Source organism: Globicephala melas, chromosome 4 (assembly GCF_963455315.2).
Source record: "Globicephala melas chromosome 4, mGloMel1.2, whole genome shotgun sequence".
NCBI lineage: Eukaryota > Metazoa > Chordata > Mammalia > Artiodactyla > Delphinidae > Globicephala > Globicephala melas.
In genome coordinates, this window is record NC_083317.1 from 8,351,286 (window position 1) to 8,376,494 (window position 25,209).

At 46.5% G+C, this 25,209-nt stretch overlaps 1 protein-coding gene across 1 annotated transcript in view; it reads left to right on the forward strand.

Annotated features, from left to right (window-relative positions):
* The first annotated feature begins 1,970 nt into the window (after positions 1-1,970).
* HLCS (holocarboxylase synthetase) overlaps positions 1,971-25,209 on the forward strand; it is a 197,850-nt gene continuing 174,611 nt past the window's right edge. Inside the window, exons 1-4 of the mRNA XM_030880866.2 lie at positions 1,971-2,225; positions 6,445-6,582; positions 20,922-21,084; positions 22,666-23,612. Coding sequence (XP_030736726.1) covers positions 2,031-2,225; positions 6,445-6,582; positions 20,922-21,084; positions 22,666-23,612 — 1,443 coding nt within the window. The 5' untranslated portion in view covers positions 1,971-2,030. The remainder of the gene's footprint in view (positions 2,226-6,444; positions 6,583-20,921; positions 21,085-22,665; positions 23,613-25,209) is intronic.

Sequence of the window (25,209 nt, forward strand, 5' to 3'; positions counted from 1 at the left end):
CCTAAGCTCCATCCCTGAGCCTTTTCACATCATTTTATGTGGGATCATAAACAGGGCCTACTGTGTGGCTTCTCTTATTCCTCCCCTTCTACCAGCCTTACTGTATTCCTTCCTGGGCGTAAATGGTATCAGTGTTCCTCAATCCAAGGGTCCGGAAGGGACCTTACCCCCTTCTCAGTTCATACTGACCCACTATGGTCCCCACCCTTTGTAACCGAGAACTGGTTGATCCTCACGTTTTCCCATGATGTTTTCTGAGACCATGACATCCTGAAGCATCTAAGGGCAAACCTGGAAAGTTCCCATCTGGCCAGATGGAGTTATGGTGCCTGTGGGAAGCAGAGGGTGCAAAGCTCTTAAGGAAGTTGGAAAAACTAGGGATGCTTGTCTCCTTCAGGTAGAAGAGATGACCTCTCCGTTCCTAGCTGGGCGGGGGGAGAGGCTGGTCCTTAGAGCCATAATTTAGCAAACTCCAAGAAGGCTATGTGAAGTGCTCTTCTAGCAGAACATTAGGGTTAATCACTCTGTTAAGCCTTTTCATTTTCTAAATTCCTGACTGCTTAGCCCTGTGTAATCGTGGATGGGAGGAGTCCCTCCTCAGATGAGACTTTTGCTCATTTGTTCCTCCAGTGACACAATTTTAGGTCTTGATACTGCGCCAGCATCTACTTGATACAGCATCTAGTAGATACAGCATCTACTTGATACAGCATCTACTTGATACTGCGCCAGCATCTAGCCAACTGCCGCTGCCCTGTAGGCACATGTAGGATGTGGCTTCAGCCCTGCTCATCGCTTCCTGTCTTTTTACAATTTTTGGTCCACTTGATGCTTATCTTGTTTTTGAGTCCAGTTATTTCCTTTTGGTTTCTCTCTCTTTTTAAATGTATTGTTGCTATATGCAACGAGAAGAATTTTCTATGTCCTCTGAGAGGAAGCCTGAGGGTCTGAAAGTGGGCTTCCTATACTGCTGTTTTAAAGCAGATGAATAAATGGTCAGGGTACTTAAAAATCAGCCCTGGGATTAAGAAAGACTTGGGAGTGGCCTCCCTGACTGCTTTTACTGCAATATGCCATCCACTTACATCGAATGCAACCTAGGGAACAGGAAGCAACCTAGGGAAAACCTCTGCTCTGCATCAGAGCTGTTGAGGACCCTGTTCTTTACCTACTGCCTTTAAAAAAAAAATGAGGTTCCGGGGAGAAACCTCTGTCAGCATGAGGAATCATGATGCCTCTCTCAGGGGACAAGAACACTGAATCCTGTTTCACTTTCTCTACTGATCTTAGGATATCACAGTGAAACTGGTGACCCGCGTATTCAAGAGCACCAGGCCGCCTTTTCAGTGCTCCTCTGTCTTCAGCTTGTTTCCTGTCCTTACTTTAAGAGTCCAGAAATACACTTATTATTGCACTGTATGAATTTATGTCATTTATCTTAAAGTCCTTTTTGCATGAAGGCCTGGTATAACCTAATAAAAACAGCCTCACCTCATCTTCCCACTTGGACTGGGCAGCAGTTGTGTGTATCAGCACACTTTGGCTCCTGGTACGGTGCTGGCTGGTTAATGTCGGCTGCTGACGTTATAAACACATACACAGCCCCTTCCTCATTTCGCCTCCCACCCCTCAAGCAAAGGAGGCCAGACTCTGGCTTAAGCGGGCTACCGGGCTTACCCCCCAGGTCCCCAACCTACCTCACCGCCCGCCTTCTCCCTCCATCCCGTTACCTCCACCCTCCACCCTGAGTGGCCTCCCCTGATCCCCTCCCACTCACCTCCCCGGGCACGGCCTCTCTTCTCCCTCCATCACCTCCCTTCCCCACACCCCTCCCTCCAGTCCAGGCCTCCCATCTCCCTCCATACAAACGTCCCCCTCCCCCGCCACCCCGCGGCCTTCTCCAGCCGGCGCGGCCTCTCCCCGGCGGCGCAGCCTCTTCCGGCCGGCGGGAGGGCGGGGCCGAGCGCTCTGGCGGGCCGGCCGGTGGTGCGAGCGTCCCGGGCTCGCGCTCCGCCGCCGGCCGGCCGGCCATGCTCATCACGCTGTGCTACCTGTACCTGTGGGCGCGCTGGGGGCACGGGCCCGCCGCGCTAGTGCGCACCACGGTGCAGCAGCTGCGGGCCTCGCGCTGCTCCTTCACCTTCTGCCGCGCGACTGCGCAGCCCCGGGGCGCCCGCGTGTGCCTGAGCCGCGGCGGCCGCGTCTTCTGCGTCGGCGAGAGCCAGGTGGGCGGGCGAGCGCGGGCGCCGGGGGGCGCGGAAGGCGGGGCCGGGCGGGGCGGGGGCGCGGCCTCGGGGTCTGCCCGGTGCCGGAAGCGCCCCCGGGACCCCGCGCTCCGCCATGGGCTGTGCAGCCTGGGGGCACCCTCTGCGCCGCCGGGAGGTCGCGAGCGTGGGGTCTGGGGAGCGGCAGGCTCCGGGGCTACACTGCACGCGATGCCCGTGGAAGCCTGGATGAGACCGAAACTGTGACAGGCGATCTGGTCTCCTCTCCACGGGGTGCCGGCGCGAGCGTATGGTCGCCTGGCTCTTGGCGGTGCAATGTAGGCTTGTGCCTGTGTGCCTGTGCGGAGTCGATTAGCACCTGAGCAGTGCCCACCTAGAGCCTCTTTCCTGACATCCTCTCCCGCCTACCCTGTGGGCTGGAGTTTGGTTGAACCTGATTTCAGAGAAAGACAGCAAATCCTCAGCTTTCTGTCAGGTGTTCCCGAGGTGACAAAAACTGCCCTGTCCCCCGCTCCTGTCAGCTGCGTCATTTACCAGTCGGGCACCTACTGATTATCTCTGAATCTTTTTAGTTTCGGTTTGCACACAATCTTGTCTTTTGGCCCAATACTTAGCCTGGTGGCTGTAAGGCTGTAAGTTCAACCGGCTCTGTCACCCACAGTGTGACCTGGGGCTGTCGTTTGATCACTGCAAAACCTCAGCTCTCTTTCTGTGGATGGGAACAATAGTTCTTTCCACTCAGCTATCAGAAATGGGCTTCACAGTGCAGTTCTGTGCAAATTTCCATTGACTTCACCCACTTTGTCATTAACATTTAAAAGTGTTTTGCTTTTGATGGGTTTCTTGTCCTTTCCTCTTCCTTCTGGAAAGTTCGATCACTCATAGCATTAAAATGAGATTTTCTTTGTGTGTGAAACCATACACCATGTGGGAATTAAAATCTTATCTCAGGTTTGAATATTTTGTTGAGGTTATGCTTAGACATGGGATTATACTTTGATGCTACAAATCAAAAATACCCATCTGGGACTTCCCTGGTGACGCAGTGGTTAAGAATCTGCCTGACAATGCAGGGGACACAGGTGCGAGCCCCAGTCCGGGAGGACCCCGCATGCTGAGGAGCAACTAAGCCCGCGCGCCACAACTACTGAAGCCTGCGCGCCTAGAGCCCGTGCTCCACAACAAGAGAAGCCACCGCAATGAGAAGCCCGCGCACTGCGACGAAGTGTAGCCCCCGCTCGGCGCAACTAGAAAAAGTCTGCAAAAGCCCGCGGGCAGCAACAAAGACCCAACGCAGCCAAAAATAAATAAATAAATATATTTATTTATTTTAAAAAAATGCCCATCCTTGTTGGTATACTATATAACACAGAATATGATAAGTTCTAAGAGAGTGCATATGTAATATCGCCTAGGTGTTCATTCATTACATACAATGGACTCCTGAGGGAAGGAGGGCTTAATTCTTGTAAGGAACCCTGACTGAGAAAGATAAAATGAGGAATAATTGAGGGGTGGATTTTTTTATAGTAGTGGTTTCCAAACTGGATTCATTTACTTAAAAAATAACCTCTAGGGAGTTTCCTAGTGGGGCAGTGGTTAAGAATCTGCCTGCCAATGCAGGGAACACGGGTTCGATCCCTGATCGGGGAAGATCCCACATGCCACGGAGCAACTAAGCCCATGTGCCACAACTACTGAGCCTGTGCTTTAGAGCCCGCAAGCCACAACTACCAAAGTCCCCACGCCTAGAGCCCATGCTCTAGGGGACAGGAGAGGCCACCCTGATGAGAAGCCCACACAGCTCAAGGAAGAGTAGCCTCCAGCTGGCTGCAACCAGAGAAAGCCCGCGTGCGCAATGAAGACCCAACGCAGCCAATCAATCAATCAATCAATCAATTTATTAAAAAAAAAACACCTCTAAGAGATTTAGATTAGAGTAGAAATAATGAACATCCAAAAAATAATGAGATGCAAATGTCTTTAATTCTCTTGGGAGACAGTTTTACTTTTGCACATCTCCATGACTTTATTGGGCTTCTGTTAGCTTTGATAACTGTAACTAATGCTCCTCAGCCCTTGCTGACTGCTCCAGCAGGTGTCCAGTAGGGACACCTGGGCCAAACCCGCTTTGGGCTTTCGGGGTTTTTGTAACTTGCTGTCCTCCTTAGAGCTTTGCCCAGAAATCACTGTCTCACAGAGATGTCCCTGAGTTTCCAGACTAGATGTGACCAGCCAGCTCTGTATGCTCATAGACTTTTTAAATTGCACTTCATATTTCCAGTTTTTATTTTTTTATTGTGACTTTTTTTTTCATTTTTTAAATTGAAGTGTAGTTGATTTACAATGTTGTGCTAATTTCTGCTGTATAGCAGAGTGGTTCAGTTTATATATATATATATATATATATATATATATTCTTTTCCATTATGTCCGGTTTTTATCCTTTTCTCCCTAGGAACTGGGTCTGTTTAGCTAAGCAGCTTGACCTGTAATAGTTACTCAGTATTTCAACGAATGAAGTAGTGGTTGTTGAGTTTAAGCTCTGATGTTCAAGGCCTACAATTGGAAAGTTTGACTATTTGTGATTAGCTACTGTTACTTAAGATTGCAGATATCGTGGGGCTGGTGATTTGGTTCAGTACATACCTATTGTCGGTCTACCTGGGCTGGAGTAACTTTACAGAACTGAATCTTATGCCCTTGCTGTCTCCATACCTTATATACTTAAAATCATATGCATAAGTACTGAAAGTGTATGTTTATATAATTGAAGGTCCCCCAAGAACTGGTAAGTATCACCAAAGAGAGTTTATACAAACCAGAAATTTTAAGCTTTTTGTTTACTATACACATTTTCTATGAGTAAAGTGGACAGTCTGTCTTTTGTTTTTAACTATTATATTGATAATTATGTTTACCCATAGGAGGAGTTTTTTTCTCCCTCATTTTCATTCATTAATTGATTCAACAGATATTTATTAAGCTTCTGCTTTGTGCCAGGTTGCTAGGCCTGGTGAAAATACTTTCCGTTCTTCCCAGCAAGGGCAGATTTGAACTGATAAGCAACTGTGGAGCTTGACCCAAATGCCTTTTTTTTTGCGGGGGCGGGGTGATGATAAAGCCCCCCGCCCCGGAGGGGCAGCCTTAAATTTCAGCTTTTTCTGCTAAGGATGTGCCTTGTTTTTAGTGTAGATTAACGTACAGTCCTTTTAGAGAAATTTCAGGAGAAGAGCAGAGACTAATGGACACATCCAATCTGCTAACCAATCTTTTTTTTTTAATTAAAAAAAAATTAAATTATTTTTGGTTGCGTTGGGTCTTCGTTGCTACGCGAGGGCTTCCTCTAGTTGTGGTGAGCGGGAGCTACTCAGTTGCTGTGCGCGGGCTTCTCATTGTGGAGGCTTCTCTTGTTGCGGAGCACGGGTTCTAGGTGCGCGGGCTTCAGTGTTTGTGGCATGTGGGCTCAGTAGTTGTGGCTCGTGGGCTCTAGAGCTCACGCTCAGTAGTTGTGGCGCACGGGCGTAGTTGCCCCGCGGCATGTGGAATCTTCAGGACCAGGGCTCGAACCCGTGTCCCCTGCATTGGCAGGTGGATTCTTAACCACTGCGCCACCAGGGAAGTCCCTGCTAACCAATCTTGATGCTGTAATGGCTGGAGGAAAAGGAGGAATAGCCCTTCGGGCATCTGTCAGGAACAGGCTTCTGCTGACCATCATGCACTTCTGAGCCACCTCATCTTTTCCTTTCTTTTTGGCCATGCTGAGCAGCATGTGGGATCTTAGTTCCCCGACCAGGGATCAAACCCGTGCCCTCTGCAGTGGAAGCACGGGGTCCTAACCACTGGACCGCCAGGGAAGTCCCTGAGCTGCCTCATCTTTAAATGTGCTGCCAAGTTGTAATTTGCAAGGTTCCTACATGCTCTCAGCAGTAAGGAATGGTGGGAATAAGTTTCAGAATTAATTGCTTGATAAGAAATGTCTAGAGATGTTAAAACTGTCATGAGACATCGAGGGATGTTGCAGCTGTTTAAACAGTCACAGTTAAACAAAAAAATGCAGGGTTAATATGGTCTATAGGAAAGCATCCAATGACCTTATTTATTTAGATGCCACCTGGAATTGCAGAGGCGGGGCTGTCCTGGATGTTGATATAAATAGCAGTTGTGGTTTGAAGTCATATTGAATCCTTCCTTTTTGTGTTTCTTTCCCTCTATCCAGTCCATTGATGACTTGAACAAATGGGCCCTGTTTCTGGTTTCTCCTTTTATACTTGAAGCAGAACACATAGCATTTGTGACAGAGAGCATTTGGGTGCAAGGTGACACTTTACAGAGACCATCGTCGTCTTTGGAAACTGTGAGTACCGTGTTTTTCATTTGTGTACCATAATCAAAACTAATTTGGTATTTTTATGAGTGCTCTTTCCTGGCCTTTGTGATTGATTCCCTTTCTTTTCTGATATTTTGGGTTAAATAAAAATATATTAGTAGGGAATTCCCAGTGGTTAGGATTCGGCACTCTCACTCTCTCACTGCTGGGCCCAAGTTTACTCCCTGGTCAGGGAACTAAGATCCCGAAGGCTGTGTAGCATGGCTGGGGGGTTGGGGGGAAATTTTTTATATATATATATATATATATATACACACACACATATATATATATACACATATATATACACATATATATATATGTAAAATTACTTTCACCTGTTTCTTTTCAACTTTTTTTTTTTTTTTTTGCGGTACACGGGCCTCTCACCGCTGTGGCCTCTCCCACCGTGGAGCACAGGCCCCGTACGCACAGGCCCAGCCGCTCCGCGGCATGCGGGACCCTCCCGGAGCGGGGCACGAACGCGCGTCCCCTGCGTCGGCAGGCGGACTCTCAACCACCGCACCACCAGGGAAGCCCTCTTTTTATCTTTTTAATGTGGCTGCTAGATTTAAACCTACCTGTGTTTTGGGACTTCCCTGGCAGTCCAGTGGTTAAGACCCTGTGCTTCCACTCTACACTGCAGGGGGCACGGGTGTGATCCCTGGTGGGTGAACTAAGATCCTGCATGCAATGCGGTGCAGCCAAAAAAGAAAAAGAAAAAAGCTGCCTGTGTTTTAAGTTGTTCTGTGGCTTGAGGCATGTTGTTGCGCAGCGCTAATCAAGTCTCTCCCCAGGTCACAGGGTCCCGCCCCACAATTTACTGCTTCCAAAATCAGATGATTTATATTGCCGCATACTTCCTGGAGATTTCACCCCAAGTATTCTGAAAGCACTTCAAACTCAGTAATGTGTCCCACACTGGTTGTTTATATTCCTCTGCTGGAAAAAAAGAAAATCTCAGGTGAACACCCTAAACTGTGCTTCCTTTCACCCCCTCCTGCGTCCTTCCTACCATTCGGTTAGGAGTTCTACTCATTCCACTCCCCAGGTGTCTCCGCTTTACTCCTTCACTTCCATCCCTCCTCATTCCATTCTCTTCTTCATTATCTTTTTGTTGAAACTGTGAAGATGTCATCCCATCTTGGGTGCCTTCCGTGCGGTTTCCTCTGGATGGCCAGTTATCTTTCTAGACACACATCCAGTGGGCTTGTACTCTGGCGTAAGCTCTCCATGGATGCCTTCTGACCAAAGCCAGCACCTCTCAGGTTCATGGAAATCTGACCCTAATCCGCCTTGGGTGCTGCTTCTGCTTGGGTGTCTGTGACGAGTCCTTTCTGCCTTCACTCACCCACCGTATGTTCCCTGCCTGCCGCGTGGATAATCCAGGAGGGGTTTTGCTGATGACAGAAAGCCATAGTCACTGGACCTCCATCTCACAAACACTGTCTTTAAGAAATTACATTGGGGACTTCCCTGGTAGTCCATTGGTAAAGAATCCGCCTTACAGTGCAGGGGACGAGGGTTCGACCCCTGGTCAGGGAACTGAGATCCCACATGCCGCGGGGCAACTGTGCCCGCGCGCCGCAACTACTGAGCTCGCGTGCCACAACTACGGAGCTCACCTGCCTCAGCTGGAGCCCAGGCATCACAGCTACAGAGTCCTCGCGCCCTGGAGCCTGTGCAACACAACTAGAAATAGAAAAACCGCTCACCACAACTAGAGAAGCCTGTGTGCCTCAGCGAAGATCCTGAGTACCACAACTAAGACCCGACGCAGCCAAAAATAAATTAAATAAATATTAAAAAAAAAAAGACATTGGATTTGGATGAACAAAAAGGAAGAGAGGAATAAGACTGGAAATAATTGACTACAACTCAAGGTGGATAGAAATGAGTTAGGAGATAGGTGAAGTAAAGGAGAGCAGGAAACTCTCCTTTGTTTGGGGCTCGGGAGGGGGCATAGGATTTGGCAGGTAGCCTGAGAGTAGCCTACTATGCTATGACATTATGTTTTCTCCTGCAGGTTCCTACTGTTTTATTAAGCCTTATATATACTTATGATAATAATGATAAAATTTATTGAGCCCCTGCTTGGCATGTATATGTATTACCTGTAATGCTTACAATTCTACAAGATATTATTGTAATTTGTTTTTTTTTTTTTTTTTTTTGGCTGTGGTGTGTGGCATGTGGGATCTTAGTTCCCCAGCCAGAGATCGAACCCATGCCCCCTTCAGTGGAATCGTGGAGTCTTAACCACTGGACTGCCAGGAAAGTCCATTATTGTCATTTTTAAAGATAAGAAAACTGAAGTTATCAGATTAAAGGTTGAAGTTTTCTTTTTTTAAAAAAATTTATTTATTTTTGGCTGCGTTGGGTCTTTGTTGCTGTGTGTGGGCTTTCTCTAGTTGTGGCGAGCGGGGGCTACTCTTCGTTGCCGTGCGCGGGTTTCTCATTGCGGTGGCTTCTGTTGCGGAGCACGGGCCCTAGGCGTACGGGCTTCAGTAGTTGTGGCGCAGGGGCTTAGTTGCTCTGCGGCATGTGGGATCTTTCTGGACCAGGGCTCGAACCCATGTCCCCTGCATTGGCGGGCGGATTCTCAACCACTGTGCCACCAGGGAAGCCCTTGAAGTTTTCTTATATATTCTAATGCTATATATATTTAGTAAGATTTCAATTTAAAATGAGGGCCAGAACTTCTAAAATATTGCAATTGCATAAAATATTAAATATGCATGGATTCCTTTTTAACACAAAAATATGACTGCTGTGCTCTTAATTTCCTAAATTGTTGTTACTTAGTGTATATCTTTATACACATAGCATTTAAAATATTTTATTTATTTATTTATTGTTTTGGCCATGCTTTGTGGCTTGTGGGATCTTAGTTCCCCGACCGGGGATCGAATCCTTCGGTGGAAGCACGGAGTCTTAACCGCTGAACTGCCAGGGAAGTCCACACACAGCATCTTAAGCAGCACAGTTACTGTATTATGTAACGTACAGTCTAAGCTGTTGTAACAAATGATACCCAGCCCACAGTGGTTCAAAGAAGAAGTTTACTCATCTCTGAAGGCGTGGTCTTGCTCTGGAAGGCCATCCAGGGACCCAGCTCCCTTCTATCTTGTTGCTCTGTTGTCTCCCCTCTGCCATCCTTCTTCTCTCTCTTGGTGGAGGCTGGTTCCTGCTACCCCTCGCCCCCCCACTGCCAACCTCATCCACATCCCAGCCCTCAGAATGGGGGACGAAGAAGGACGGTAGGGACCAACCAGGTTCCTCTTTAAAACTGTGATCTAGAACTTTCACTTGTCACTTCTGCTCCTATCACTTAGCTGCAGGGGAGGCTGAGAAATGCAGTCCATAGCTGGACAGCCATGGATTCGGTAGAAACCTGGAGTTCTGTTATTACAAGGGAGAAAAAAAGGCTAGATATTGGCAGATAATTAGCATTTCTGTCACAGTTATTTAATTTACCTTCTAAGGGTAATTTAATTAAGATCTCGCTTAATGGCGGTTACTTAGTTCTTAACTTTCTGGGGGTAAAATGATGCCTACCCAGCAAGGGTACTATCCAGTTAACTCATCTTTTTTGTGATCAGAGGGTTTGGTGGGTCTTGCAGCCAGGAGCTGGAGATGTCTAGAGCCATATGTTGGACCACTCTGGCTATTACACAGAGCTCCATTTTGTAAACGGGGCTTCAGATCTTTTTTTAAAAAATAAATTTATTTTTATTTATTTATTTCTGGTTGCACTGGGTCTTCGTTGCTGCGCGAGGGCTTTCTCTAGTTGCGGAGAGCGGGGGCTACTCTTCATTGCAGTGCGCGGGCTTCTCGTTGCGGTGGCTTCTCCTGTTGCGGAGCATGGTCTCTAGGTCCGCGGGCTTCAGTAGCTGTGGCACGTGGGCTCAGTAGTTGTGACTCGTGAGCTCTAGAGCACAGGCTCAGTAGTTGTGGCACACGGGCTTAGTTGCTCGGCGGCATGTGGGATCTTCCCGGACCAGGGCACGAACCCGTGTCCCCTGCATTGGCAGGCAGATTCTTAACCACTGCGCCCCAGGGAAGTCCCTGGGCTTCAGATCTTAAAAAGGAGTTGATTTCACAGGTCTCTGTCTTCTCGGTCTGCTGTTACCATTCAGGTTGATTGTTTGATGGGATTTTGCAGCTTGGGGGCTCTTATGACTCTATGTATTTTTCACCTAACTCTAAAGTCATTTGAATTTGACAGGATCCTAAGATATTTAACAGCAAATACATTATGGAGGAAAGACTTTTGAACTTGTTGAGACCTTACATTCTTTCCCATTTTTAGGATTGTACAATACCATGCTTACAGATGCAATACCGTTCTTACAGATGTCAGAAAATGACATCTTTTGAAACTTTGGATATCTCAGATGGCTTGCATCTGTGGTTTTTCTGCACACCCCCAACAGCAAATGAATGAATCTCAGGAATTAAGTTTAAAAAATGTAGCATTCACATATTCCTATTTTCACTTAGTCATTCTTTCACTAACAGATATTTATTGCACAGTAGACTGTGTTCTAATTATTTTGTTAAGTGCCATAATAGATACCAATGGGTTGTGGCAGATTCAGCTCAATTTTCAGTATCTTCTGTGCTTACATTAGCAGTCCTGTTCTGTAAGAATCTCTGACCCAAAGAACTTACACAGTTCTCTTATTGCAGAAAGTTCACTCATGTTCCTATTGTTCTATCAAGGCCTTCATTCATTCCTCCATCCAAGGTTTACTGAGTGCCTATTATGTGCCAGATTGTGTACTAGGGCTGGCGATATGTCGTATGGAGATGAAAGATGCCTTTAGAGACGACAGTCACGGTCATCTTAAGGAGCTCACAGTGTCAGGGAGAAGACAGCTAAGGAAAGGAACAATTAAAGTTCATTGTGGGGCTTCCCTGGTGGCGCAGTGGTTGAGAGTCCGCCTGCTGATGCAGGGGACACGGGTTCGTGCCCCGGTCGCGGAAGATCCCACATGCCGCGGAGCGGCTGGGCCCGTGAACCATGGCCGCTGAGCATGCGCGTCCGGAGCCTGTGCTCCGCAGCGGGAGAGGCCACAACAGTGAGAGGCCCGCGTGCCGCAAAAAAAAAAAAAAAAAAAAAAAAAAAAAAAGTTCATTGTGAAAAGTGCTCTGGGAAAGCAAGTATGGGGGTGATGGTGAATCTATCCAGATGTGGTGGCGTCAGGAAGGATGTTCCAGGGGAGGGAAGTAATATCTGAGTTTTTTTTAATTTTTTTTTTTTTTGCGGTACTGCACCCCTGAGCTAGGCAGTGTTCACACATCCTGTCTCTCTCTGCTGCATCTGCCTTCCCCGCCGAGGGTGTGGTTACAAGGACCAGAGCTGAGGTTAAACAGGGGACTTGGCAGATGGAGGATGCCTGTGGCCGGCACACACTTGTTCTGTTAGAGAGATTTGGGACATGTACGCCTGGAAGAGCTGTGGCTTGCTAGTGACCTGCTAGAAGCTGTGCATTTTACCTGTTTTTCTAGGCAGAATATGCATGGGACCCTAATGGGTGGCTGATTTAGGGATGACATAACTGTCAGTCTGGAGGTGGCATGATTTGTGTCTTACTAATATTTAAGATTTACTTGGTCCATCCATGACTTTCTGCTTAGGAGGAATACTGTCTTTTGTTCTGTCCCTTTTATCGATGTTCAACACACATACGTTCCTTTTGTCTCCCCTATCTTTAGCACGTCTTAAAAGTTACTGACTTAATATATCTATGACCTTCATGCTGTTTGTTGTTCTTGTTTTTTGTGTAGCAAAACTGAATGTTCTTTAATAGTATGGCAAATACACAGGATACACAGATTGTAAAAGTTTTCTTTGCACTAATTAGGAATTTGGACTTTATCCTATGGACAGTAGGCTAAAACTTTTTTCTTTTCTTTTTTAAAAAAACTGTTATTCTTTTTTGGTTTTCTTTTCCCTTTAAAAAAAATTTTTTTAGCAGAATTAGCAGATTTGTACGTTAGAAAGATCACAATTCAGGCAGACTGGAGACTGGATTGGAGGGAGGCAAACCTGGAACAGGTTGTACTCCATGTGGGAACGGAGACGAGCCTCACAGAGTATTGGTAATAGGAAGGGGAGACGGGGCCAAATGTAGGAACTTTTTATGAGATGATGAGGGATTTGGGGGTGGATGGTGGGTCATTCCTGGAGACAGGGAATACGGCAGGAGGGGCTGGTGGAGGGACCCCTGTAAAGAATGCAGTTTTGCACCTTGTTTTAGTCAGCTTTGCTGAAATAACAGGTGACCTCAGAATTTCAGTGGCTTCTAACAACAAATCTTTGTTTTTGCTCATGTCACACGTAGGCTGAGCAGGTTTGCTGCTGCTGTTTCAAGCTGCGACTTCTCTAGGCTCTGCTCCACACATCTTTCCCTTGCAGGGACCAGACCAAAAGAGCATGTCTGTCTCACACAGAGTGGAGGAGTGAGACAGCTGGCTGAAACTCAGTGTAGTAGATTTAAGATGGCTGCAAATTCCTTTCTCTTATTGAGAGGTGGAGTCTTATACCCCTCTCTTGAATCTAGGCTGACCTTGGTGATTTGTTTATCTAATAGGATGTGGTAGAAGAGACATTCTGGGGCCTCCAAGGCTAGATCATAAGAAACCTTGCAGCTTCCACCTGGGTTCTTGGAACCTAGCTCCCATGCTGTAAGGAAGCTCAAGCTGCCCTGTGGCAAGGTTCCCATGAAGAAGAACTGAGGCCCTCAGTGGACCGTCCTAGTTGAGTTCCCAGCTGGCAGGCGGCTCCAGCTTGCCAGCTGCGTGAGGAAGCCACCTTGGAGGTGGATCGTCCAGGCCCAGTTGAACCATCCTCGCTGATGCCATGTGGAGCAGAGTTGAGCCGTCCTCGTTAAGCTCTGCCCAAATTGAGATTTGTGAGCAAAATAAATGATGAGTGTAAGCCACTAAATGTTGGGGTGGTTTGTTACCGGCAGTGGATAACCAGAACACTTGGTATGTCTGTTAAAACTTCTCCTCTTCCTCGGGTTACCAACATCAGTGGGGCAGGGATATAAAGTGAACAATTGGGGATGCTAGTGCAGTACCCTGTAGACGTTGGGTCTCAGGTGCTTATGGAGCATCTAAAGAACACACATGATAGGGACTTCCCTGGCAGTCCAGTGGTTAAGACTCTGTGCTTTCATTGCAGGGGGCATGGGTTCGATCCCTGGTCTGGGAACTAAGACCCTGTGAGCTGCGTGGCCAAAAAGAAAAAAGTTAAAAAAAAAAAGAAGAAGAACACACATAATAGAAAAAGGTTATGACAACAAGGGTATTTCTATTATTTTCTGATTAGCTCTCATTTATTCAGAAAATTAGAACACCTAGACCACCCTTTTTCTTGAGTTTCTGGTCAGTTGCGGTTTTGCAGAACCACCTTAAGTCTCACCTGGGTCACTTTATTATTTCAGCTCTTGCTTGCTGTGGACTTGTCATATCCCTTACACTGTCACTTGATTTTCCAACACCCTTCTCTTAAGAGCACCATGGGGCATAGTATCTTTTTTTTTTTTTTGGGCATAGTATCTTTTTAAATAATAGAGTGAAAATGAATTTTGTAGTACTCCTGTATCCTTTCTGTTTTCAAACCCAAAAGGCATTGAGAATAACTGAAAGTAAGAAATAACCTCTTCCCCTTACTCCCCTGGTTTCAGATTCTTCACATCTCTGAGTGTCTAGCCCTCCTTCATTCAATTCATTACTAGATGTTTAAAAACCTAGCATGTAATTACACTGATTTGTAAGAGGAGAAACAAAGAGCCAGAAAATGAGCAGTGTCGATGCTGTGACATTGATCTTATTCAGGGTAACTGATTGTACCTTGTATTTATCTGGGTTCTCTTGAGAAACAGAATAGGGTGTGTGTGTGTGTGTGTGCGTGCGTGTGCACGTGCATGCATCATACATATACATATATGTGTACATATATAGGGAGAGAGAGGGAGGAAGTGGCAGGGGAGAGAAACAGAAAGAAAGAGATTATTTTAAGGAATTGGCTCACGTGATTGTGGTGTCAAATCTGCAGGGCAGGCCGGAGGCTGGAAACTCAGGGGAGATAGATGTTGCAGTTTGAGTCTGAAGGCAGTTGAGAGGCAGAATTCCCTCTTCCCCTGGGAACCTCAGTCTTTTCCTTGTAAGGCCTTCAACTGATTAGATGCGGCTCATCCACATTACAGAGGATAATCTACTCAAAGCTGACTCATTTTAAATGTGAACCACATCTAAAAAATATCTTCACAGTCACCTCTGGACTGATGTTTGGCCAAATGTCCAGGTACCGTGGCCTAGCTGAATTGGCACATAGATTAACCATCACCTAACTGGTTGTTGGGATTCCCATTGCCCGATTAGCTGCAGAACTTCAGCTCCGCACCTGCTGCAGGCAGCCTTGGGAAGGGCAATTTGTTGTAGAGAGTTTAACCCCATTCCGTTGGTCCCTGGATCCCCTTCCTGGTGCACGTGTGTGTTGAGTTGAGTGGAGTGGACACATCAGTGTAGTCACTGCAGCCTCAAGTCCCAAGCTCGGGTCATGGAAGGGCTTTCTGCAGGCTGCACAGGAGAAGAGGACATCCCCTTGTTTAGGGATGACCAGGGCTTCTTTGCCTTTGATCTTGGGGAGTAAGCCTTTTGCTTGACTTCCCCTTTCTTCCTCTGTCCCTTTGTCTCCAGTTGGAAGTGCATATGGGAAGTGGCCTGTTTGCTTTTAGCCACCGGGCGGATGGCAGACACCCTGGATGAGTCCCGGTGACACTGCGGCTTTGCTTTGATCGGGGCCGCAGTGCTGCTTGGAGGAGTTTGCATGGTCTGTGGTTCACGGACCACGTTCCTAGAAAAAGGAAATGCACTGAGGTGAGGAAACAGCCGGCCTAGTTGAGAAACTTGATCAGGGACGTGTGTATATATTGTTCTCTGGCTGCTTCCTGTCCTTCCCCCCTTGCTTTATCTCCTGCGTCTCTCCTGGGTGTGAGGATTTCATTGTTGGCTCCTTTTACAGGAAGTGCTTACTTTGAGGCACAGCTCCACGCCAGTGCCCGCTGCAGCAGGGTGCTACATCAACGTCTGCACAACTAAATTCTGGGCTGTATCTCCCCTGGCTGAGTATTTGTCCTTATTCTCTGCCAGCGATAGCGCTGAGAACAAAGATGCTTTTAGCCTCATGCAGGAGGTTGCATCGCTCCTTTTCATGTTTCCCATTCACCCTCATCTGAAAAGTCAGCTCTTGCCAAGGCGATACTTCATCTTCTCATCCTCCTGAGCTGACATCCTTCCTGCATTCTCAAAGCTGGGAATCAACTAAATATTTGTCTGAATTGTAGACTTCAACTCTTCACCCTGGATCAAAGGTGTCCTATTTGAAATGCAGAGTCCTACGGAAGCGTTGGTCAGGCTGGCCCCTCCAGGTGAATCCTCCTCACTCTGGCTGGATGTCTGGGAGGAGGTGGGAGAAGTAGGTGGTAAAAGGGAGGGAAAGCTACATGTAGAGCTTTCTCTTTCTCGAAACAGGCTAGACTGATTAGTGCGTTTCGACCTTTTGACCATAAAGGCTTGCATTTATTACTTTTCCCTCGAAGACACTGTTTCTCAACTTTAAAAATTATTGTTTGCCTAAGGAGAAAAGTTAAATTCAGTTTGAATTCTCTTTAAGGAGAAAAATGAAATACTAAGGCATAATGATTCTGTGGGGTAGTGTTGAACCTTGGAGGACTCCAGACTCTTCTCTTTTTCTTTTTAAAATTGAGATACAATTCACATAGCATGAATTTCATCCTTTTAAAGTGTATAATTACAATTCAGTAGTTGTGCAGTCATCACCACCATCTAATTCTGGAACATTTTTATCACCCCCCCGAAAAAAAAATTGTGTACCTATTTGCAGTCACTCTCCAGTGGTCCTGTCCCTGGGAGCCACTAGTCTACTTTCCAACTCTACAGATTTGTCTGATTTGAATATTTCATACAAATAGAATCATATAATATGTGACCTTTAGTGACTGGCTTCCTAGACTTAGCATAATGTATTCAAGATTCATCTACATTGTAACATGTATCAGTTCTTCATTCCCTTTCATGGCTGAATAATATCCCATTGTATGGATATATACATTTTATTTATCCATTTATCTGTTGATGGACATTTGGGGTATTTCTACTCATTGGCTATTATGAATAATGCTGCTATGAACACTTGTGTACTTGTGTTGTGTGTAGATGTATATTTTTAGTTCTCTTAGGTATATACCTAGGAGTGGAATTTCTGGGTTCTTTGGAAACTCTGTTTAGCTTTTTGAGGAACTGATGAACTCTTCCAAGGAGGGTGCACCCTGTTACATTTCTACCAGCAGTGTACTGGGGTTCTGATTTCTCAACATCCTCAACATTTGTTATTGTCCATCTTTCTTTTTTTTTTTGGTCACGCTTCATGGCATGTGAGATATTAGTTCCCTGACAGAGACTGAACCCGATTGGCAGTGAAAGCGTGGAGTCCTAACCACTGGACCACCAGGAAATTCCCTATTGTCCATCTTTTTGACTTTAGCCATCCTAGTTGAGGATGAAGTATCTCATTGTAGTGATTTTTTTTTTTTAATTTATTTTTGGCTGCGTTGGGTCTTCGTTGCTGCACGCGGGCTTTCTCTAGTTGCGACGAGCCGGGGCTACTCTTCGTTGCAGTGCATGGGCTTCTCATTGCGGTGGCTTCTCTTGTGGAGCTCGGGCTCTAGGCGTGCGGGCTTTAGTAGTTGTGGCACACGGGCTCAGTAGTTGTGGCTTGCGGGCTCTAGAGCGCAGGCTCAGTAGTTGTGGCACACGGGCTTAATTGTTCCACAGCACGTGAGATCTTCCCGGACCAGGCCTCGAACCCGTGTCCCCTGCATTGGCAGTCGGATTTTTAACCATTGCGCCACCAGGGGAGTCCATCTCATTGTAGTTTTGATTTGCATTTCTCTAATAACGAATGGTGTTGAGCATCTTTTCAAGTGCTATTGCCACTTGTATATTTTCTTTGGGGAAATGTCCAGTCAGATCCGTTGCCCATTTTTAAATTGGGTATTTGTCTTTTTATTGTTGAGTTGTGGGAATTCTTTATATATTGTGGATACAAATCTCTTATCAGATACATGATTTGCAAATATTTTCTCCCATTTTGTGGGTTGTCTTTTCACTTTCTTGAAAGTGTTCTTTGAAGCACAAATTTTTTTAAAAAATAAATTTATTTATTTAATTAATTTATTTTTGGCTGTGTTGGGTCTTTCTTGCTGCCCGTGGGCTTTCTCTAGTTGCGACGAGCGGGGGCTACTCTTTGTTGTGGTGCACAGTCTTCTCATTGTGGTGGCTTCTCTTATTGCGGAGCACGGGCTCTAGGCACATGGGCTTCAGTAGTTGTGGCTCTTGGGCTCTAGAGCGTAGGCTCAGTAGTTGTGGCGCATGGGCTTAGTTGCTCTGTGGCATGTGGGATCTTCCTGGACCAGGGCTCTAACCCGTGTCCCCTGCATTGGCAGGAGGATTCTTTTTTTTTTTTTTTTGCGGTACACGGGCCTCTCACTGTTGTGGCCTCTCCCGTTGCGGAGCACAGGCTCCGGACGCGCAGGCTCAGCGGCCATGGCTCACGGGCCCAGCCGCTTCGCGGCATGTGGGATCTTCCCGGACCGGGGTACAAAACGGCGTCCCCTGCATCGGCAGGTGGACTCTCAACCACTGCGCCACCAGGGAAGCCCCTGGTAGGAGGATTCTTAACCACCGCGTCACCAGGGAAGTCCCACTCAAAAATTTTGATGAAGTCCAATTTATTTATTTTTTTCTTTTGTTGCTTGTACTTTTGGTGTCTTATCTGAGAAACCAGTGCCTGATCCAAGGTCGTGACGATTTACATCTATGTTTTCTTCGAAGAATTTTGTAGTTTTAGCTCTTACATTGAGGATTTGATCCATTTTCAGTTAATTTTGTACCTGGTAATACATGGTGTGAGATAGGGGTACATCTTCATTCTTCTGCATGTGGATATCTGGTTGTACCAGCATAGTTGTTGAAAAGATGATTCTTTCCCTTTGAGTTGTCTTGGGAACCTTGTCCAAAATCAGTCATCTGCAAATGTATATGTTTATTTCTATACTCTCAGTTCTATTCCATTGATCTATATGTTTATCTTGATGCCAGTTACCCTGACTTTTATTTATTTATTTATTTATGGGCCCTGACTTTTAGCAGTGTTTTTTTTTTTGGTACGCGGGCCTCTCACTGTTGTGGCCTGTCCCGTTGCGGAGCACAGGCTCCGGACGTGCAAGCTCAGCGGCCATGGCTCATGGGCCCAGCCGCTCCGCAGCATGTGGGATCCTCCCGGACCGGGGCACGAACCTGTATCCCCTGCATTGGCAGGCGGACTCTCAACCACTGCGCCACCAGGGAAGCCCGGCCCTGACTTTTAAATCCCAGGTTTCCTGGATAAGAAGTAACCTCAGGGCCAAAGTTCCTTGGCTTGTGGGAATTCCCCTTACCTCTGTAGGTTCAGGATTTACCCTGGCATTTGGCCCGGAAGTTCTTCATTATGTAGTCAATTGTCCCGTGCTTTTGAAATGATGTTTTCTTTATTTATCCAGCATTTACTTATTTATTTATTTATTGCTGAGTCGGGTCTTAGTTGTGGCACTTGGGCTCTGTAGTTGTGGCACGGACTCAGTAGTTGCAGCACAAGGGCTTAGTTGCCCTGTGACACGTGGGATCTTGGTTCCCCGACCAGGGATTGATTCTGCATCCCCTGCATTGGAAGGCAGATTCTTAACCACTGGACCACCAGGGAAGTCCATATCCAGCATTTTAAAATTGTTTTCAGCAAGAGTTAGTTCTAAAAACCTAACCTAACAATATAAAAAATGGAATTCAAAAGTATATATCTCTGATCATGAAATTTGGGGCAGGACATCCCTGAGAAGATTTTGGGAAGTAGGGAAATTATTCATGGCATCTTGGAAAAGGACCACTATATTCAATATTGCTTTTAAAGGCACATTTTAATAATAGCAGTTTCCATTAATTAAACACTTTTTCTGTCCCAAGCTTTCTACTGGGGGCATTACATAAACTCTTTTAATTTCATTAACATAACAAACCTATACAATGATGCGTACTATCATTATTCCTGTTTTATGAAATGAAGAAGCTGAGACTTGAGAGGTTCTGAGACGATTAGCAGAGTTTGACCCAGACCCAGATCTAGGGCTCCAGAGCCAGGCTCCCAACCCCAAGGGGCTCCCCTTCTTGTCCCAGTCTCAAATTTTTTCATAAACACTGGAAGGCTTAAAGCAGGGGCCCCCAACCCTTGGACCACTGACCGGTACTGGTCCATTGCCTGTTAGGAACCAGGCCACACAGCAGGAGGTGAGCGAGCGGTGGATGGGCGAGTGAAGCTTCATCTGTATTTATAGCCGCTCCCCGCCACTTGCATTACTGCCTGAGCTCCGCCTCCTGTCAGCATTAGGGTGAGTTGTATAATTATCTCATTGTATATTACCGTGTAATAATAATAGAAATAAAGTGCACAATAACTGTAATGTGCTTCAGTCATCCCGAAACCATCCCCCCTACTCCGGTCCGTGGAAAAATTGTCTTCCACGAAACTGGTCCCTGGTGCCAAGAAGTTTGGGGACCGCTGGCTTAAAGGACTGAGCTTTGTCTACTCTCATTTTCCCTGTCCCCCTTGTGGTGGAAATGTGAACTGCGACAGGCCGGAGCTCTCTGGAGACAGTTGCTCTCACATTCAGGAATCAATGGGAAGCATGTTTAAACTTCTGATTCCTGGGCTGCAACTCCAGAGAGTCTGAAGCACCAGACAGAGAGTAGTGCCCAGAAACATGAAGTTTTCATCTGCTCCCGGGGAGTTCTGTTGCAGTGGGTCTTGGACCCCACTTTGAGAAAAGCTGATCTAAGGGTGAATGAACATCCATGAATCATTGGATATTGCAGGCTTGTTCTCTCCTATATCCTGTTAGTGAAGGGCAAGTTTATGTCTTTCCAGTATGTAGGGAATGGCCCTTGCCCCTTTTAGTCCCTTGAAAAGCAGTTAAGACTTTAATTACTTTTAAATGAGAGAGTACATCTAGTGCTGTTAGGTAGAAATGAGAATGTTTGAACCAGGACATCTTTGATGTTAAAATGTACTATCCAGTAATTCATTGTTTGACTGTAATATAGTGGTGGGAGTTGAAGGGAAAAGTAAAGTATCTGGTTATTTTAGAGAAGAAAAATCTCATCCTGCCTTTCTTCCTCCTCCCTCACCCACTTCTTCTCAGATTGTGAAGTGGTCGGATTGTTGCTTGCCGTTAGCTTGCAGACCTGGGGATCCTTATCAGTTAATCGCCAGAGCAAGTGTGGATGACTTCAGCAAGCTGGGAGTGGCGTTCCTTGAAGATAGACTCCAGGTGGCTAATGGACTGATACCCCAAAAGATCGTTTGTAAGTCATCTTAGGAAATGTTTTCATCATAGCAGTATGCCATTAGTTACGAGCTTAAGGACTGCTGTTTGGTATGACTTAAGGGCAATGCTTATCCGCAGCTTAATTCAGCCAGCAGTTTGGATAGAACCATAATAGTATAACATTCATACGTGTGTCAGTTATTTTTTTTGAGGTGCTTATCCCTGACTATATCATTAGTGCTTTTCAAATTCTTAAACAAGGATTTCCCATAATTGCATTGTTCCTGAAATGGCATGCAAATTTAGAACCCATATAATATTTATTTCACACACTCTAATACAGTATAACTGGTTTCTAGACCATAGTTCAACTGAATGGAAGGCATAGCCAGTGTTACTATGAAGTTCTAAATCTAACAGTTTTTTTAACTTAAAACATATATACTACATCATTTTGGGACACATCTTTTTTCAGGAAACACGCAAAATTTTCTTCCTGAATTAGGCTTAAAAGTAGGATTTCCATGTCCATGTAAGTCTTTTTTATGTCTATGTATACACATATATAATTTTAATTAATTAATTAATTAATTAATTTCACTCCCGGCGGCGTTGGGTCTTCGTTGCTGCTCACAGGCTTTCTCCAGTTGCGGAGAGCAGGGGCCACTCCCCACTGCAGTGCACGGGCCCCTCACTGTGGTGGTCCCCCCACCATTGCGGAGCATGGGGTTCAGGCACATGGGCCCCAGCGGTTGTGGCACGCAGGCTCAGTAGTTGTGGCTCGTGGGCTCTAGAGTGCAGGCTCAGTAGTTGTGGCTCATGGGCTTAGTTGCTCCGTGGCATGTGGGATCCTCCCGGACCAGGGCTCAAACCCATGTCCCCTGCACTGACAGGTGGACTCCCAACCACTGCACCCCAGGGAAGCCGATGTACACATATACTTTTAAAGTTTTATTTTATTGAAGTATAATTGACTTACAAGGAAGTTTTCTTTTGTATCTTGAGCCAATGAGTGTCACCAGCTCTGGAAATTTGCGAAAATCACTTCATTTCCCCATTGGCCATGTGCATGTGCCTAATACCATGCCAGATGTTTAGCAAGTGCTCAGTTAATGTTTTTTGAATCAGTGATTGTAAACTTATATTCCATACCTGGGTCAAGATACTGGCAAGATCCTTCTCCCCGGTTGATCCAATGAAGTGTCCTGAGAGTGGCTTTTTCCTGGGGCGTGCGTGGATTGACTCTAGCTATGTGCCTTGTTTTTGAGTTTCATTATCCTATAGGAGATTGATAGCCACAAAATTGAATCTATGAGCAAGTGGACAAAATCACCTCTCCGAATCTCACTTTCTTCACCAGACAATAAGGGGGTCTGAGGTGTTCCGGTCTGTACGGGAAAGGTGTGGAAACGTGCGAGTTTACTCGGGATTGTCAGGGGCACTCCCCTAGCAGGTGGGAGCAGCTACGTGGTTCCCACAAGGGCTCAGAGGTGGGGGTGGGGGGAATGAGGGCTGCGCTGGAATGTAGGTCGTGCAGAGCAGAGAGCGCCCTGAGGTTCTGAGCTGAGCTGCGTGACAAAGCGGAGGGTTGATGGCTTGTCTTCTCTGTTCTCTTTAGCTGTCCACTTGCACGACTCTGCTCTGAAGGAACTTAAGGACCAGGCCTCAGACACGCCAGCCCAGCTCCTAGAGCCCCAGCCGGAACCTTCTGTTGAGGGCAAGCCTGAGCTGGAGGCTATGGAGCACGTTGGCAGAGAGGACCACCAGGTTCTGGGTTCCGCACCCACGCAGGGGCAAGGCGGTGCCCCTGGGGGCGAGCCTGCCGGGGAGAGCGACAGAGGCGTGGGCTCCGTCGAGCACTGTCACCTCCATCTTTCTAGCTGCCACGAGTGTCTGGAGCTTGAGAACAGCACCATCGAATCCGTCAAGTTTGCTTCTGCAGAGGACATTCCAGATCTTCCCTACGACTACAGCAGTGGTTTGGAGGGTATCGCGTATGACCTCTGCCCCAAGAGAGAACAGAGGAGGGTCAACCTCACGGGAAAGGCACCCAACATCCTTCTCTACGTGGGGTCCGACTCCCAGGACGCCCTGGACCGGCTCCAGCAAGTCCGGTCAGCTCTGGCCGACTGCGTGGACACCAACTGTTACACGCTCTACCACCTGCCGCTGGAAAGTGCTCTCAGGGACCCATGGCCAGACAACTGCCTGTTGGTGGTCATTGCCACGAGGGAGTCCGTCCCTGAGGACCTGTCCCGGAGGTTCATGGCCTATCTTTCTCAGGGGGGGAAGGTCCTGGGCCTGTCATCGCCCTTCACGCTTGCTGGCTTCCAGGTGACCAGGAAGGCCGCACTGCAGGACACAGTCCAGAGCTTGGTTTTCTGCAAGGCGGACTGGAGCCAGGTGAGGCTCAGCGTCCTGAGTAGCGGCTGCATTTACGAGGGAGGCCCTGGGGAGCCGCTCAGCCTGGGAAAGCTCCAGGGCCACCTGGACAACAAGGACGAGGACAGGCTGATTGTGCAAGTGCCTTTCGGAACACGTGGAGGAGAAGCTGTTCTTTGCCAGGTACGCAGGCCGGCATCCATGTCAGGATCTTTGGGTCTCTTTGATTGGATACGCTCTCGAAGGACGGACTTTGCAAGGTTGGAGAGTCTGTGTGCTGGGGGGGGGTACTTCTGACTTTTGGCTGGGAATTTCTGCTGATGGTGAGTAGCAGGCTTTCCTGTGGATATCCTGTTTCACCAAAATACTTGTGATGGAGGAATGAGGCAGAAGGTATTATGGCTAATTAAAGATTGCTGGTTAACCAAGAATTAGCCAAAACTTGTTTCTTGTCTTGATCTATACACTGGTAATACTCCTTCTAAAATCCATCAGTCCCCACTCTCTTGCCTCAAAGCACACTTCAGTTAATATAATCGAACTGTTATTTAATGAAGGGAATTGAGTGCCTTGGGGTGGTAATTGCAAACAGTAGTAACTATCGCATTAAAACATTGTCAGCGGTTTCTGTGACTGCGCACCAACTGCTGGGATAGTGAGTGTGGAAAACACCTTCAGGTCCTCAGTTCCTTTATGATTTGTCAGTCTTAAAATCTAAGTGTTGAGAACAGTTTCAAATAAGAGAATATTGAAGTGATTTCGATTTATAGCAAATGAATATGTAGGTAAGAAAAAATGGAAACAGAGATAAAAGGAAAATTTTACTTCCCTTCCCGTGCTAAGGGGGCTCCTTTGGTTCATCTGCTGTTTCTCTCTCCCCCCACCCCCACCCCGCATTCTTTTTTCTTTTGAGCTTTCTGTTTGTTTAAGCAAATGGTAGCAGGATAGACTACTTCAGAATTCTTGATCATTTACTGCAAATCTTTTAATGCCTTTGGGCAAAAGTGTTTTTTTTCCTTTTTGAACATTTACTTATTTAGCTGCTCTGGGTCTTAGTTGTGGCATGCAGGATCTTTCAGTGGTGGCATGCGGGATATAGTTCCCTGACCAGGGGTTGAACCTGGGCCCCCTGAATTGGGAGTGCAGAGTCTTAACCACTGGACCACCAGGGAAGTCCCCGGGCAGGTTTTTGTTAGAGTTTAGATGAACACTCATCCTTAAGCATTTGATGATCTTATGATTATTTTTTACTTTTTGGCTGCACTGCACGGCATGTGGGATCTTAGTTCCCTGACCAGGGATCAAACCTGCGCCCCCTGCAATGGAAGTGCGGAGTCTTAACCACTGGACCGCCAGGGAAGTCCCTGATGATCTGATGAGAAGACTAAGTTGATGTAGATAGTTTGCCCAGAATGGTTCCCAGGATGAGTGTTAACAGATTTTGTTTTGTTATAAGGATCTTTTTATTGAGTTAGCGAATTATTTCCTTTTTTTTTTTTTTTGGTATGGTTTCATTTCATATGCTGTGCGTCTCTCCAGCCCTCCTAGAAATTAAGTCTCTTGGGTTTTCTGACCAAACATTCTTTAAGGCGGCATGAACGTGTTCGCAGATGAACATGTACAATGCATGTTCATCGCAGATGAAGATGTACAGCGCAAGCAGGTTTCATGTGGGCTGCAAACTACATGAATTAGTTTTTGGAGGCCTAATGAAGTTCCTCTTATCTTTTTGTCTGCAAATATGGTAACTATAGTAACTCAGAAAATCCACTTAAAAACC